General features: G+C 44.4%; 2 protein-coding genes across 4 annotated transcripts in view; one reads left to right on the top strand and one right to left on the bottom strand.

The window, feature by feature from the left end:
- The window catches only part of LOC127001980 (gamma-tubulin complex component 2-like), a 58,061-nt gene extending 49,193 nt beyond the window's left edge, over positions 1 to 8,868 (bottom strand). The window contains exons 1-5 of one of the 3 annotated variants that reach the window (XM_050867295.1): positions 8,648 to 8,868; positions 4,854 to 4,865; positions 4,693 to 4,753; positions 2,481 to 2,645; positions 1,626 to 1,818 (exon numbers count right to left, since the gene is read on the bottom strand). In XM_050867295.1, coding sequence (XP_050723252.1) covers positions 1,626 to 1,818; positions 2,481 to 2,645; positions 4,693 to 4,753; positions 4,854 to 4,857 — 423 coding nt within the window. In that variant the 5' untranslated portion in view covers positions 4,858 to 4,865; positions 8,648 to 8,868. Of the gene's footprint in view, positions 1 to 1,625; positions 1,819 to 2,480; positions 2,646 to 4,692; positions 4,754 to 4,853; positions 4,866 to 8,647 lie in introns of those variants that run through there. The other 2 variants (XM_050867292.1, XM_050867294.1) reach the window with 2 other exon arrangements.
- A 200-nt stretch (positions 8,869 to 9,068) lies between these two features.
- LOC127001981 (xanthine dehydrogenase/oxidase-like) overlaps positions 9,069 to 13,193 on the top strand; it is a 49,172-nt gene continuing 45,047 nt past the window's right edge. Inside the window, 1 exon segment of the mRNA XM_050867296.1 lies at positions 9,069 to 9,094. The gene's annotated coding sequence lies outside the window, so the exon portion shown is untranslated.

The following is a 13,193-nucleotide window of genomic DNA, read 5'->3' as shown; positions in this document are numbered from 1 at the left end:
AGAGAGAACATGTTAAGGGTGGAAAGCCTTTCTTCGTAGGATTTGTTGCGCAAGGAAGGGATCATTTTTGTTGCTCGACGATTAACACCTTCTAGTTTATCAATGTCCTTTGCATGTTGGTGAGACCAAAACTGTACCGCATATTCCAAGTGGGGTCTGACTAAACTATTGTAGAGCGGAAGTATTACATCTTTATTCTTGAATAAAAGTTTCTTTTAATGAAGCCCAACATTCTGATATTTGCTGCATCGATGCATTGATGTGAGAATTTGAGGTTTGACGCGATTTTAGTCCCCAGGTCCTTAACGCATTGAACTTAGAGAGAGAGAGAGAGAGAGAGAGAGAGAGAGAGAGAGAGAGAGAGAGAGAGAGAGAGAGAGAGAGAGAGAGAGAGAGAGAGAGAGAGAGAGAGAGAGAGAGAGAGAGAGAGAGAGAGAGAGAGAGAGAGAGAGAGAGAGAGAGAGAGAGAGAGAGAGAGAGAGAGAGAGAGAGAGAGAGAGAGAGAGAGAGAGAGAGAGAGAGAGAGAGAGAGAGAGAGAGAGAGAGAGAGAGAGAGAGAGAGAGAGAGAGAGAGAGAGAGAGAGAGAGAGAGAGAGAGAGAGAGAGAGAGAGAGAGAGAGAGAGAGAGAGAGAGAGAGAGAGAGAGAGAGAGAGAGAGAGAGAGAGAGAGAGAGAGAGAGAGAGAGAGAGAGAGAGAGAGAGAGAGAGAGAGAGAGAGAGAGAGAGAGAGAGAGAGAGAGAGAGAGAGAGAGAGAGAGAGAGAGAGAGAGAGAGAGAGAGAGAGAGAGAGAGAGAGAGAGAGAGAGAGAGAGAGAGAGAGAGAGAGAGAGAGAGAGAGAGAGAGAGAGAGAGAGAGAGAGAGAGAGAGAGAGAGAGAGAGAGAGAGAGAGAGAGAGAGAGAGAGAGAGAGAGAGAGAGAGAGAGAGAGAGAGAGAGAGAGAGAGAGAGAGAGAGAGAGAGAGAGAGAGAGAGAGAGAGAGAGAGAGAGAGAGAGAGAGAGAGAGAGAGAGAGAGAGAGAGAGAGAGAGAGAGAGAGAGAGAGAGAGAGAGAGAGAGAGAGAGAGAGAGAGAGAGAGAGAGAGAGAGAGAGAGAGAGAGAGAGAGAGAGAGAGAGAGAGAGAGAGAGAGAGAGAGAGAGAGAGAGAGAGAGAGAGAAGGGAGCGCGAGCGAGAGAGAGAGAGAGAGAGAGAGAGAGAGAGAGAGAGAGAGAGAGAGAGAGAGAGAGAGAGAGAGAGAGAAGGGGGGGGGGGGGGCAGACAGACAGACAGACAGACACACACACATTCTCCACCCCACTTGCCACCCTGATAGCGGTGTACAGGGTGGCGAGCGGGGTGGAGAATCTGGACAGAGAGGACCTGTGTGTGTGGAACGAGAGAGAAACGAGAGGACATGGAAAGAAGTTGAGGGCGACCACATGTAGGCAAGATGTGAAAAAGTTTAGCTTCCCAAACAGAAGCATTGAGCTATGGAATAGACTGGAGGAGGAGGTGGTTTGTGCAAGAAACATTCATGATTTTAAAGAAAAGGTGGATAAGAGAGGATATGGAGACGGGACAGCGCGAGCATAGCTCTTTTCCTGTGTGTCACAACTAGGTAAATACACACACACACACGACCCTTACCGCATTGAGCTGGTCCCTGGAGAGCGTCGTCTGCGTGACCTCCTCCACATCAGAGAGGATGGACGGCACGGTGGTGAGGGACAGGCCATCCTCCTCCAGCCTCAGCCTGGACCTGCCCTCCACAGCCTGCCTCACTGATGGCTCCTGCACCAGCCCGCTCAGCACCACCACCAAGGGATCAAGTCCGTGCACGCTGGGAACGCAATGCCGGGAATTAAGACACGGAATACAGAGTGAATGTTAGTTTAGAGAGGCGATGATTCTATGCATTTGAAGTGTACCATGGAGAAGGGGCAGAGCTAGGCCCGGATGTGTATGAGGAGAATAGTGTGTGTGTGTGTGTGTGTGTGTGTCAAAAAGTCAAAAATATCACCCAGTCTAAAAATATAATGATAATAACAAGAAGAAAAAGAAGAAGAAGAAGAAATGAAGAGAAAGAAGAAAAGGAAAAGGAGGAAAAAGAAGAAAATGAGGAAGAGGAAGAAGATAAAGAAGGGTAAGGTACAATAAGGTAAGGTAAGGTTAGTGAGGTAAGGTAAGGTAAGGTAAGGTAAGGTAGGGTATGGTAAAGTATGGCAGGAAAGATACAGAAGAGGTAAGGTGAGGTGAGGTAAGGTAAGGTAAGGTAGGGTAAGGTAAGGTAGGGTAAAGTGAGGTGAGGTAAGGTGAGATAATCTATAAAAAAAATAAAAAAAAGCTAGCACTACTCCTATAGACAAAGAGACAAGCAGCCAAATAGAGGTCAATTCTGGGTGGACTCAACGTGTTACTGCTGAACCAACACACACACACACACACACACACACACACACACACACACACACACACATGGAAGGCAATTCTTTCGGCACCTACTTGCGACTCTTGAGCTCATTGTACTTGGAGAGGAAGGCCTGGGGGTCGGGGGACGTCTCAGCGAGCATGCGGACGGCCCCAGCAGCCGACTCCTTCCCGCTGACGATGCGCTCCACGGAATCCCTCAGCTGATCCGTGTACTGCTCCGCCGAGTCTGACGTGATCCTGGAGAGAGAGTGAAGATTGGTTTGCTCAGACACAGCCGCCTCTCATGTCAACGATTTCCAAAGGCCATAAAGGAGATTAAGCCCTTGACTGTGGATTTCCTACAAGAAGACATCACCGGCTACAGGAATGGGACAAAAGTGGCTGCTACAATTCAATGAAGAAAAATGTAGTCCTGCACCTTGGGAGGAGATATCCAGGACACCAATACCACATGGGAAACATTCCACTATCCACCACAGAGGCAGAGAAAGACCTGGGATTATATGTTACCAGGCTACCAATGAAGGCCAAATCCGTGCCAATCGCAGCAGACGGGTTAATCGGGTTTTCAAGTATTTAGTGACCCTGATGGTAGTGTGACCCTCCTTCTTCTGTGCCTTGAACGTGAAAAAACACTCATGAAAATCCAATTGATCTCCTTTTCGGCCTTTGGGAATAGTTGATGTAAGAGGCAGAGGGGCACCATCTGAGGATATGCCCCGAAGAGATGTCAGGTGATTTTGTGCTTTGCAAGTTACTGATCAATTTCAAGATGTGCTTCCATCAATAGGCGCACCTAACAATATCGTAGCCGGTCCAGGATTCAGGACGTTTCCTAAGTAAAAGAAGGTAATGTTATACTTGTATTTCGTAAAGAATCCTTATAACCAAAAACTAACTAAAATTATGAGTATTATTTTTCTTGAACACAACATTCAATGAACAACAGAACAATAATATGAAAATACGTATAGCTACTGTTGCCAGATTGTCGTACTCAGAGCACAGTATTTAACTGTTTTTGACGCCTAACTATTGCCAAGAAACATCAGGATCTTACTCTTTTAACGATAAATATAAATCAGTTTCGTTTTTGGAGCCCAGAAGACAGTTTTGGGGCAGGAAGTCGGGAAATATAAGCGGCTGAATATGACAATCTGACAATAATCTGTGGCCGAGGCAGCAGCAGCCTGCCGTATTGCGGGTGTCAGATACCTAAAATAGCATACTTTTACTGCGTAAACCAGGTGATGTCACTTATTGTCACTTTGTGAGCTTTCATATTTATCTATTTGTGTATATTTCATGGTGGCAAAACTTAAATTACTAGTTTCATTTTTACTAGTGACACGAATATGTGACTGTTTATCACAATAGAATTTCACTCTAATAAGTGAGCCAGACTCCACAGAAATATTACCAGTGTGTGTATGAATGAATACAAAGATAAGCACATACTTTGATTTAACTCTAGGATGTCTCGTGGATCATTAATAAATAAAAACAAAATATCCGGCTAAGCTACTCTTTAGCCACTACCTTTAATGGCGCCCAAAAAACAGTCCCTCCGCCAAGTTTGTACCCCACATTTGGTAATGTTAGGTGCACCTATTTTCAGCTTCTGGCTTGAGGAAATGTCACTTCACAGAGAAACTTACTGGAAAAATTAATCACATGTTTGTATCTAAGAAGTCTCAGCTTATTTTTGTTCTTTGTGATCAATTTCAAGATGTGTTTCCCTCAATTTTCAGCTTCTGGCTTATAGAGGAAATGTCACCACAGAGAAACTTACTGGAAAAATTAATCCCATATCTAATTGTTTGTATTCTAACAGCTTTTTGTGAATTGCAAGTTAGTGATGAATTTCATGATATACTTTCTTCTATTTTCAGCTTCTGGCATATAAGAGGAAATGTCACTTCACAGAGAAACTTGAGAAACTTACTGGAAAAATTAATCCCACCTCTAACTGTTTGTGTCTAAGAGCTTTTTGTGCACCGTAAGTTACTGATGAATTTCAAGACAAGTGCTTCCCTCTATTTACAGCATTACGAAAGGAAACGTCACATCAAATAAAAACCTACAGTAAAAATAAACCCCATCTCTAACTGTTTGTGTCTAAGAAGTCTCAGTTTATTTTTGTGCTTTGAAAATTACTGACAGTGAATTTCAAGACAAGTGCTTCTCTACTTCCAGCGCTACAAAAGGCAACATCACTTCATACAAAAAACTGTGGACAAATCAATCCTCAAGGTCATGTATTCTCTCAGCCTTCAGTACTCACCCAAGAAGCGAGAAGAGCTCACTCACTTGATGGTGGATGCGGAACTCACTCATGGCTGGGGCTGCAAAGAGGCAAGGGGAGCAGTGGTATAGTGACAGATCAACAACGGCAAATGCTAGAACAGTAGAGGAAGAAATAGAGAAACAGATGAAGGAACTCACTCATGGCTGGGGCTGCAAAGAGGCAAGGGGAGCAGTGGTATAGTGACCCCTTGACTGTGGGTTTCCTACAAGAAGACATCACCAAGCTGCAGGAGTGGGACAAAAAGTGGCTGCTGCAATTCAATGAAGAAAAATGTAAAGTCCTGCACCTTGGGAGGGGATATCCAAAATACCAATACCACATGGGAAACACTCCACTATCCACTACAGAGGCAGAGAAAGACCAGGGACTATATGTTACCAGGCTACCAGTGAAGGCGAAATCCATGCCAATCGCAGCGGACGGGTAAAGGGGAGGCACTGCCTAGCATTAGTGGAGGGTACATTCATTTTATTTCAATTGTTCTAAGGTATTTTTTTATTTTGAAGACTTGGGTAAATGCAATAGGATCTGCATGTATCAGCATAATAGCTTTCGTGCTTCTGTAGGAAAAAAAATACAAACAAATTTTTTTACTTTTAATAAGAGCAGAGCTAAAAACATTAATGGGGGCCAGCATGTTAACTCAATATGTACGATATTTGGTAGTTTTACTTATAGCACCACTAGTTAAAAATTGTCCATTCAATTTTTTAATGTCTCGCCATTCTTGTGCAAAAAAAAAATACCAAAATCAACATTTTAAATGTCCCATAATTCTACCACTTTTTTTTACCTTCAATAAATCATATCATCAGTGTTTTTGTTTGTAAAAAAAACGAGGGACAATTCTTTTATCATTCACTCGTCTTTAAGCAGATATTTGAGTTTTTTATTATGTTCACAACTAATAGAGTTATTATTCTCCAAAGTACAAAAAATTCACTTTCGAGATATTGGCTATTTTGTGTATAGATCCAGTTAGCGTACAAAGTTATGATTTTGAGAGGACTTTACAGGGATAAAAAAGAACTTAGATACCTATGTAGTTTTATTTATGAATGACAATGAATTATTTAAATCATAATTGGCACCTGTGTGTGTGTGTGTGTGTGTGTGTGTGTGTGTGTGTGTGTGTGTGTGTGCGCGCACTAGAAATCTCCTGGGCTGTAGTGTTCTGTGGATGCCTCCTGCTTCTTCTTCTTCGTCACTTTCTTTTCTTTGGGGCTTCTCCTTTTCTTGTCCTGGGCATCCAAACCTGCCAAAGTGTTCTCAGATGCACCAAACCCAAGGTGACTCAAAAGTGATGCATCTCTATATCCGAGGTCATGCTCTAAGATGGTAGTTTTTGCCAGGAAGTTGACTCTCTTTACTCCAGCAAACTTGGTCTTGCTGCATTTTGTCCAAAGTTTGGAGTGAATGTTTTCATTTGGGTTTTGTGTATGCCCCTTAAGTCACCTTTCTACTAGTTCGGTTGATGTCAGGTCACTGTAGATCTTCAATATTTGCACACGGTTTTCCTTAGGAATTCCGCTGAGAAATGGTGGCTTTTCAGAGTGCAAACGTGGAGTTTCTTCTTTTGCTTGTGCTCTCATATAAAAGCACCATGAGTCTTCACTTTAAGGGCATAATTGATGACAATTAGGAAACTCATCTGACGCAATAGCATGATAGTAGGAAGCCATTATGTCAGATCTCATACTTGTGACAGTTTTGTTTTCATTATCTTTGATGGCTTTCATGTAGTATATCTGAAGAGAGTTGATGACTGTCTGTCAGCTTGCCAGCACCACCAAGTTCACTTCTCCTCCTCTTCTTGCCATCCTTCCCTGTGATGGTGGTGAAGCATTCTTGCTTCAGCTTCCGTAAGCGTGTACCCATTCTCTTTGACACGTGATTTACACATTCTTGTTTTATCACTTGGACATCATAAGGGCCATGACCATCATTTAGTGCACAGACAGCATTGTATGAACTCTAATCCCCGTCGCCGATGAATGTGGTGTAGCGGAGATGATGAGCAGTGGAGCTGTTCCAGATCCTTTTTGCAGCTTCAGCGTCCATGGCGCCTGTTTTTCCATCAAAGTTTTTCATGCATTTGGGGCAATGTTTCTCCATGAACGTGTTCCATTCATCTTGGCTGGGGTTAGAGGCCCTTACTGCAGATGCCACAGTAATTGCTGAGGACCTCAAAGTCGATGACTATTCCAGTGTCTGCCTCAATAGCAAGTCCTACTCCTACATGGCTGGTATGTGTGTCCCCTCTTCATCCATGTACCATCATATGATACAGCAATGTCAAGATGCCCTGTTTCACGATGTGGGTCTTCTCCAGCTAAGGCATAGTGACGAAAGATTCCTGCAATTCCCTTCTTCATACAGCTGCTGTAATGTTGATCCATTTTCTTGTACAGATAGTAAGCATATCTGTTGAATTTCCCGGTTGAGAAGAGAGGAATGCCAAATGCATGAGCCATCCTTTTCACTCCAGCTTCGCCGAGGTTATTGAGTAGTCCTTCATAAACAATCTTGACATTGTGTTCTGTTAGCTTCATCTGCCGTCCGTCAGGATCAACTGCATGGCACTGTGTCACAATCCTCCTTGTTTCACAGCTAGTACATGAAAGACTGATGGTGGAGTCGAATGGATCATTGCTTCCCTCTGCAGTCAGATCATCACCACATATTTTACATGCAGCATCAGAAAGCAGATCTTGTAGCTGGGAAAGAGTGAGGATGAAGTGGTGACAGGCGGAGCAAACTCAGACTTGAACAGCTAACTTCTTATCTCCAGCGACATCTTGGGAGCAAAAGATGTAGAAGGTGTTGAAGCAAAAGATGTTGATGGTGTTGGAGCTGCAGATGTTGATGGTGTTGGAGAAGCAGATGTCGATTGTGTTGGAACAGCAGATGTTGATGGTGTTGGAGCAGCAGATGTAGCAGGCGGTGTTGAAGGGGCATATGCTGAAGCCTCATGTGAGGGTGATGGCGACTGAGTGGCAGCGAAACGTGAGGCACATCCACGTGACAGACTGGGCTGGTTTTACTTGTGTCAGTGATAAACAATGAAGATACACTGTGTTTGGTGCCACGGACTCTACTTGGAGGACGGAAACCTTGCGATGAGGTGACAACCTACTAGAGAGAGAGCATGAGTGTGATGGAGGCGGTTTATGTGGGCACAGATGGCCGCCGGTGCCACGCCAGATGGTGAGGTGAGCATCGTTTGGTGGGTTCACTACGCTTCTCTCCCAAAACAAGCTTGGGGATCCACTGAGTGCGTGGTTTTCGTATGGGAAATACTAAATTCGTCACAAACGCTTATTTTAGTGGTGGTTGGAGGAAAAATTCCCTAAATTTAGGAAGTTTCCCTAGATCTAGGGAGTTTTTATCCCCCCCCCCCCACACTAAAAAAATACGCGAATGCGACTGATTTCGTGTCCCCCACCCGAAACCCCGCATTCCCACCAGGTCCCCAGGCTTGTATGGGGGGAGGGGGGAGTATGGGCAAGCACTAGAATTTTACCTTTGTTTATTTTGTGGGTAATTAGTAGGTATATGGCATTGTTTATAAAGTATAAGGGATTTCTGTGTAATATGTTGAAACTATTGCTGTAGGTTAACTAATGTTAATTCTAGAAAATACAATGTTCTGGATAATGAAAAAGTCTACGTATGATGCGTATGATGAGGGGGGAAGCAAATTGGTCTGGCGGGACTTGGCGGTTTTCGGGGAGGGATGTGGCGGGTTTGCAGTCCCCGACCTGGCAACTCTGGCCCTGCGGAGCGCGGCCTGGCAGTGGAGCGAGGCTTGAAACCTCATCAATGGTACGGTAACGGTAGATATAGAGACGGGACAGTACCAGCGTGGCTCCTCAGCCGTACACCACAACATGGCAAATACAATTAGGTAAACACACACACACACACACACCTTGCACGTCGTGTTTCCCTCCTGGCTCCAAACAGTCACCGCCAGGGCCCTTTCCTTCAGTGTTTGAGGGCGCTGGGTCGTGCCGTGTCCTCCAGGCAACACAGGCAGCGACACAAACCCTCAACACAGGCAGGGACACACACCCTTCAACACAGGCAGCGACACAAACAGTTTCCGCGCCGCCAGCAGCCAGCTGATCTGTGGTTTCGGCGCTGGCCTTTGCAACGGCCCCCTGTGTGCCTCTTTTCGCCTTCACCTGTCCACGATACAGTGAATAAAGAAAAGTTCTGGATCTGGATCTGGATCTGGACAATAATGCGCAGGGCACCTGTAAAGGTGCATAACACGCATATTTGTGTTGGCTGTTGGGGGGACGGGGGAGCCGAGTGTGCAGGGGAGGAAAGTGAATCAAGTGTAGTTGTCAGTGTTGGTGTGTTGTGGTGAAAAGTGAGTATGTATTGGTTTTCTGAACGAGTCTATTCATTCGACACTGTTGTACCGCAGTCTAAAATCTGTTGAGGGATCGATCGGCTGTTCCAGTCACGTATAAGTTCATTATATTGCTAGGACATGTTGGTGTAGATGAAAAGATAGTAAAAATGTAATACTGAGTCTTTATGAGGGAAATGAGGTGCAGTTCACATTAGGAGACGTCAATATATACTGCGTGGTTAGAAAATAATGTAGGAGTCGGGCAAGGCTGTGTGATGTCCCCGGCACTTTTCAATATGTACCACGAGAATTAGGAAAGCCGAGAAAGGAGTGCCTGGCCTACGCTGATGATGTACTGCTGATGGCGGAGGTAGTTGATAAATATGTGTACCTATAGGAATGGAGGTTAACAAGGAAGACATAGGAGGGGAGAAACAGAGGAAAGTGAATGAAGGGAAGGCAAGGAGGATGTCAGGGATGATAATAAATGGAGGCAATAGAGTAGTAAATAAATATGACGTAGGGCGAAGTCTATGGAAAGGAGTAGCGCTGTACTACTATATTGCCTCTATGGATCAGAAATAACGCACTAAGTACAGAGAAGGAGACATCGCAGTGATCGCACTGCTGGAAAAGGTTCAGAACACGGTAGGCAAGTGGGGATTAGGACTCAGCAGGAGCCCATATAGTCTATCGAATCTAACTTGAGCCTTTAGGCAGCGCGCGCTCCCGTGTTGTGGGGTTGGCGGCGGGTGATGCAAGCTACCCTGCCGCGGCAGCCATCTTGGGAAGGCCACTAATCCCTCCTGGTGCACCCACAGAGTTACCGATTTCCGAGCAGTTTTCAATGTCTGTATATTTCACTATTGGGATGTTTCATATACTGAAGTATTCAGAAAAGGATGCGGATTCAGGAACTGGGCTTGAAAAATTCATATGATGAAAAATAACTGAGTACGAAGGAGTTGAAGGGAAATAATGCGAGAAAACTTTTATGAGCTACTTTACTTATCTTTTATTTTCGTTTATTTGTTCATGTTATTGTTGCATATTTATGCTTGTATGATGCAGATTTTTTATCAGGATTACGATGGTGGCCTTATCTTTTCTTAATATCAAATAATAATATCAGGTGGTTCGGAGTACGGTATGTAAAATTCCCGGCTGGCCGCTGAACAGCATATGGTTGGGTCGCGGCCGCTGACTTCACTTTTGCTCGCACTCTAGTATTACTTACAAATTACTTATATTTGATGTCTAAAGCCTTCATATGTATATGTAATCACAAACATAAGTAGTTAAAATATATGTTTTGTAGAATGTCTTTCCTCACCCATACTCTTTTTTTTCCAGGTGAGGTTTGATAACAATGTCATTTATTTTGCAAGAACTACTTTATAGAACTCGTCATTCATTATTGAAATGTTAAAAGTGTCCCTATAAAGCAGATTTATTATGTCAAACCCCGAAAAACGTAAATATTGCTACAGTTACGTGTTTGAGGGCCATGTTGAATATCACTTGGAAAAAATAAAAAGTCTGTAATAATTTAATCATCCACGCAAGAAATGAAACGAAATAAATAAATATATTATGTACACCATTCTACTTTTTTTTTTTTTACAGCTACGGAGACAGTTCAAGGGCGTAATGAGAAAAATAAAAACAGGCCCGCTACTTACTGGTCCAGAACAGAGGTTAAAGGAGTGTTCAAAATCAGAGGTCAATTTCGGGAGGAGAGGTGTCCTGATACCCTCCTCTTGAAAGAGTTCAAGTCATAGGCAGGAGGAAATACAGATGAAGGAAGATTGTTCCAGAGTTTACCAGCGTGAGGGATGAAAGAGTGAAGATGCTGGTTAACTCTTGCATAAGGGGTTTGGACAGTATAGGGATGAGCATGAGTAGAAAGTCTTGTGCATGCAGTTAGTAAGTTCAGAAGAGCAGTCAGCATGAAAATATCGATAGAATATAGAAAGAGAGGCAACATGGCGGCGGAATTTGAGAGGTAGAAGACTATCAGTATGAGGAGGAGAGCTGATGAGACGAAGAGCCTTTGATTCCACTCTGTCAAGGAGAGCTGTGTGAGTGGCCCCCTCCCCCCCCCCCACACACACACACATGAGATGCATACTCCATACGAGGGCGGACAAGGCCCCTGTAAATGGACAGCAACTGTGCGGGGGAGAAGAACTGGCAGAGACGGTACAGAACGCCCAGCCTAGAGGAAGCTGATTTAGTAAGAGATATGAGGTTTCCAGTTGAGATTTTGAGTTAAGGATAGACCGAGGATGTTTAGTGTTGAGGAAGGTGATAGCTGGGTGTTGTCAAAGAATAGGGAGTAGTTGTTTGGAAGATTGTGTCGAGTGGATAGGTGGAGAAACTGTGTTTTTGAGGCGTTGAAGGATACCAGGTTCCTCTTGCCCCAATCGGAAATAATAGTAAGGTCTGAGGCTAAGCGTTCTGCAGCCTCCAGCCTTGAGTCGTTAAGTTCCTGTAGGGTGGGTCTTCTATTAAAAGAAGTTGAGTAATGCAGAGTGGAATCATCAGCGTAGGAATGGATAGGACAGTTCGTTTTGGAAAGATCATCAATGAACAACAGAAAGAGAGTGGGAGATATGACAGAACCCTGTGGGACACCACTGTTAATAGGTTTAGGGGAAGAACAGTGACCGTCTACCACAGCAGAAATAAAACGGTCAGAAAGGAAACTGGAGATAAAGGTACACAGAAAAGGATAGAAACCGTAGGAGGGTAGTTTGGAAAGCAAATATTTGTGCCAGACCCTATCAAAAGCTTTTGATGTCCAGCGCAATAGCAAAGGTTTCACCGAAACGGCTAAGAGAGGATGACCAAGAGTCAGTTAAGAAGGCTAGGAGATCACCAGTAGAACGCCCCTTGCGGAACCCCATACTGGCGATCAGATAGAAGGTCAGAAGTGGAAAGGTGCTTTTGAATCTTCCGGTTAAGGAGTGATTCAAAAGCTTTAGATAGACAAGAAAGTAAAGCTATAGGACGGTAGTTTGAGGGATTGGAACGGTCACCCTTCTTAGGCACAGGCTGTATGAAGGCATACTTCCAGCAGGAAGGAAAGGTAGATGTTGACAGGCAGAGGCGAAAGAGTTTGGCCAGGCAGGGTGACAGCACGGAGGCGCAGTTTTTAAGGACAATAGGAGGCACTCCATCAGGTCCATAAGCCTTCTGAGGATTGAGGCCAGAGAGGGCATAGAAAATATCATTTTGAAGAACCTTTATAACAGGCATAAAGGCGTCAGAGGGGGGATGAGTAGGAGGAATATGCCCAGAATCGTCCAGAGTGGAGTTTTTAGAAAAAGTTTGAGAGAAGAGTTCAGCCTTAGAGATAGATGAGACGGCAGTGTTGCCGTCAGGACTGAGGAGTGGAGGGAAAGATGAAGAAGTGAAGTTGGAGGAGATGTTTTTGGCTAGATGCCAGAAGTCACGGGAAGAGTTAGAGAAAGCAAGGTTTTGGCATTTTCTGTTAATGAAAGAGTTTTTGGTTAGTCGGAGAATAGATTTGGCACGATTCCGGACAGAAATGTAAAGTTCATAATTAGCATTAGTTTGAAGGCTCTGTTACCTTTTGTGAGCTGCCTCTCTATCATTGACAGCACGAGAACAAGCGTGATTAAACCAAGGCTTTTTAGCGTGAGGAGTAGAGAAAGAAAGAGGAATGTATGCCTCCATTCCAGAGACAATCACCTCTGTGATGCGCTGAGCACACACAGAGGGGTCTCTATCCTGGAAGCAATAATCATTCCACGGGAAATCGGAAAAGTACATCCTCAGGTCGTCCCACCGAGGTGAAGCAAAATGCCAGAAGCATCGCCTCTTCGGTGGGTCCAGAGGGTGTACAGGAGCGATAGGACAGGATGCAGAAATAAGATTGTGATCGGAGGAGCCCAACGGAGAGAACAGTTTGACAGAATAAGCAGAAGGGTTTGAGGTAAGGAAGAGGTCTAGAATGTTGGGCCGGTCTCCAAGACGGTCGGGAATACGTGTGGGGTGCTGGACCAACTGCTCTAGGTCGTTGAAGATAGCAAAGTTGTAGGCTTGTTCACCAGGATGGTCAGTGAAAGAGGATGAAAGCCAAAGCTGG

The sequence above is a fragment of the Eriocheir sinensis genome, chromosome 22 (genome assembly GCF_024679095.1).
Source record: "Eriocheir sinensis breed Jianghai 21 chromosome 22, ASM2467909v1, whole genome shotgun sequence".
NCBI classification, from domain to species: Eukaryota; Metazoa; Arthropoda; class Malacostraca; order Decapoda; family Varunidae; genus Eriocheir; species Eriocheir sinensis.
This window is presented reverse-complemented; position numbering and strand designations above follow the sequence as displayed.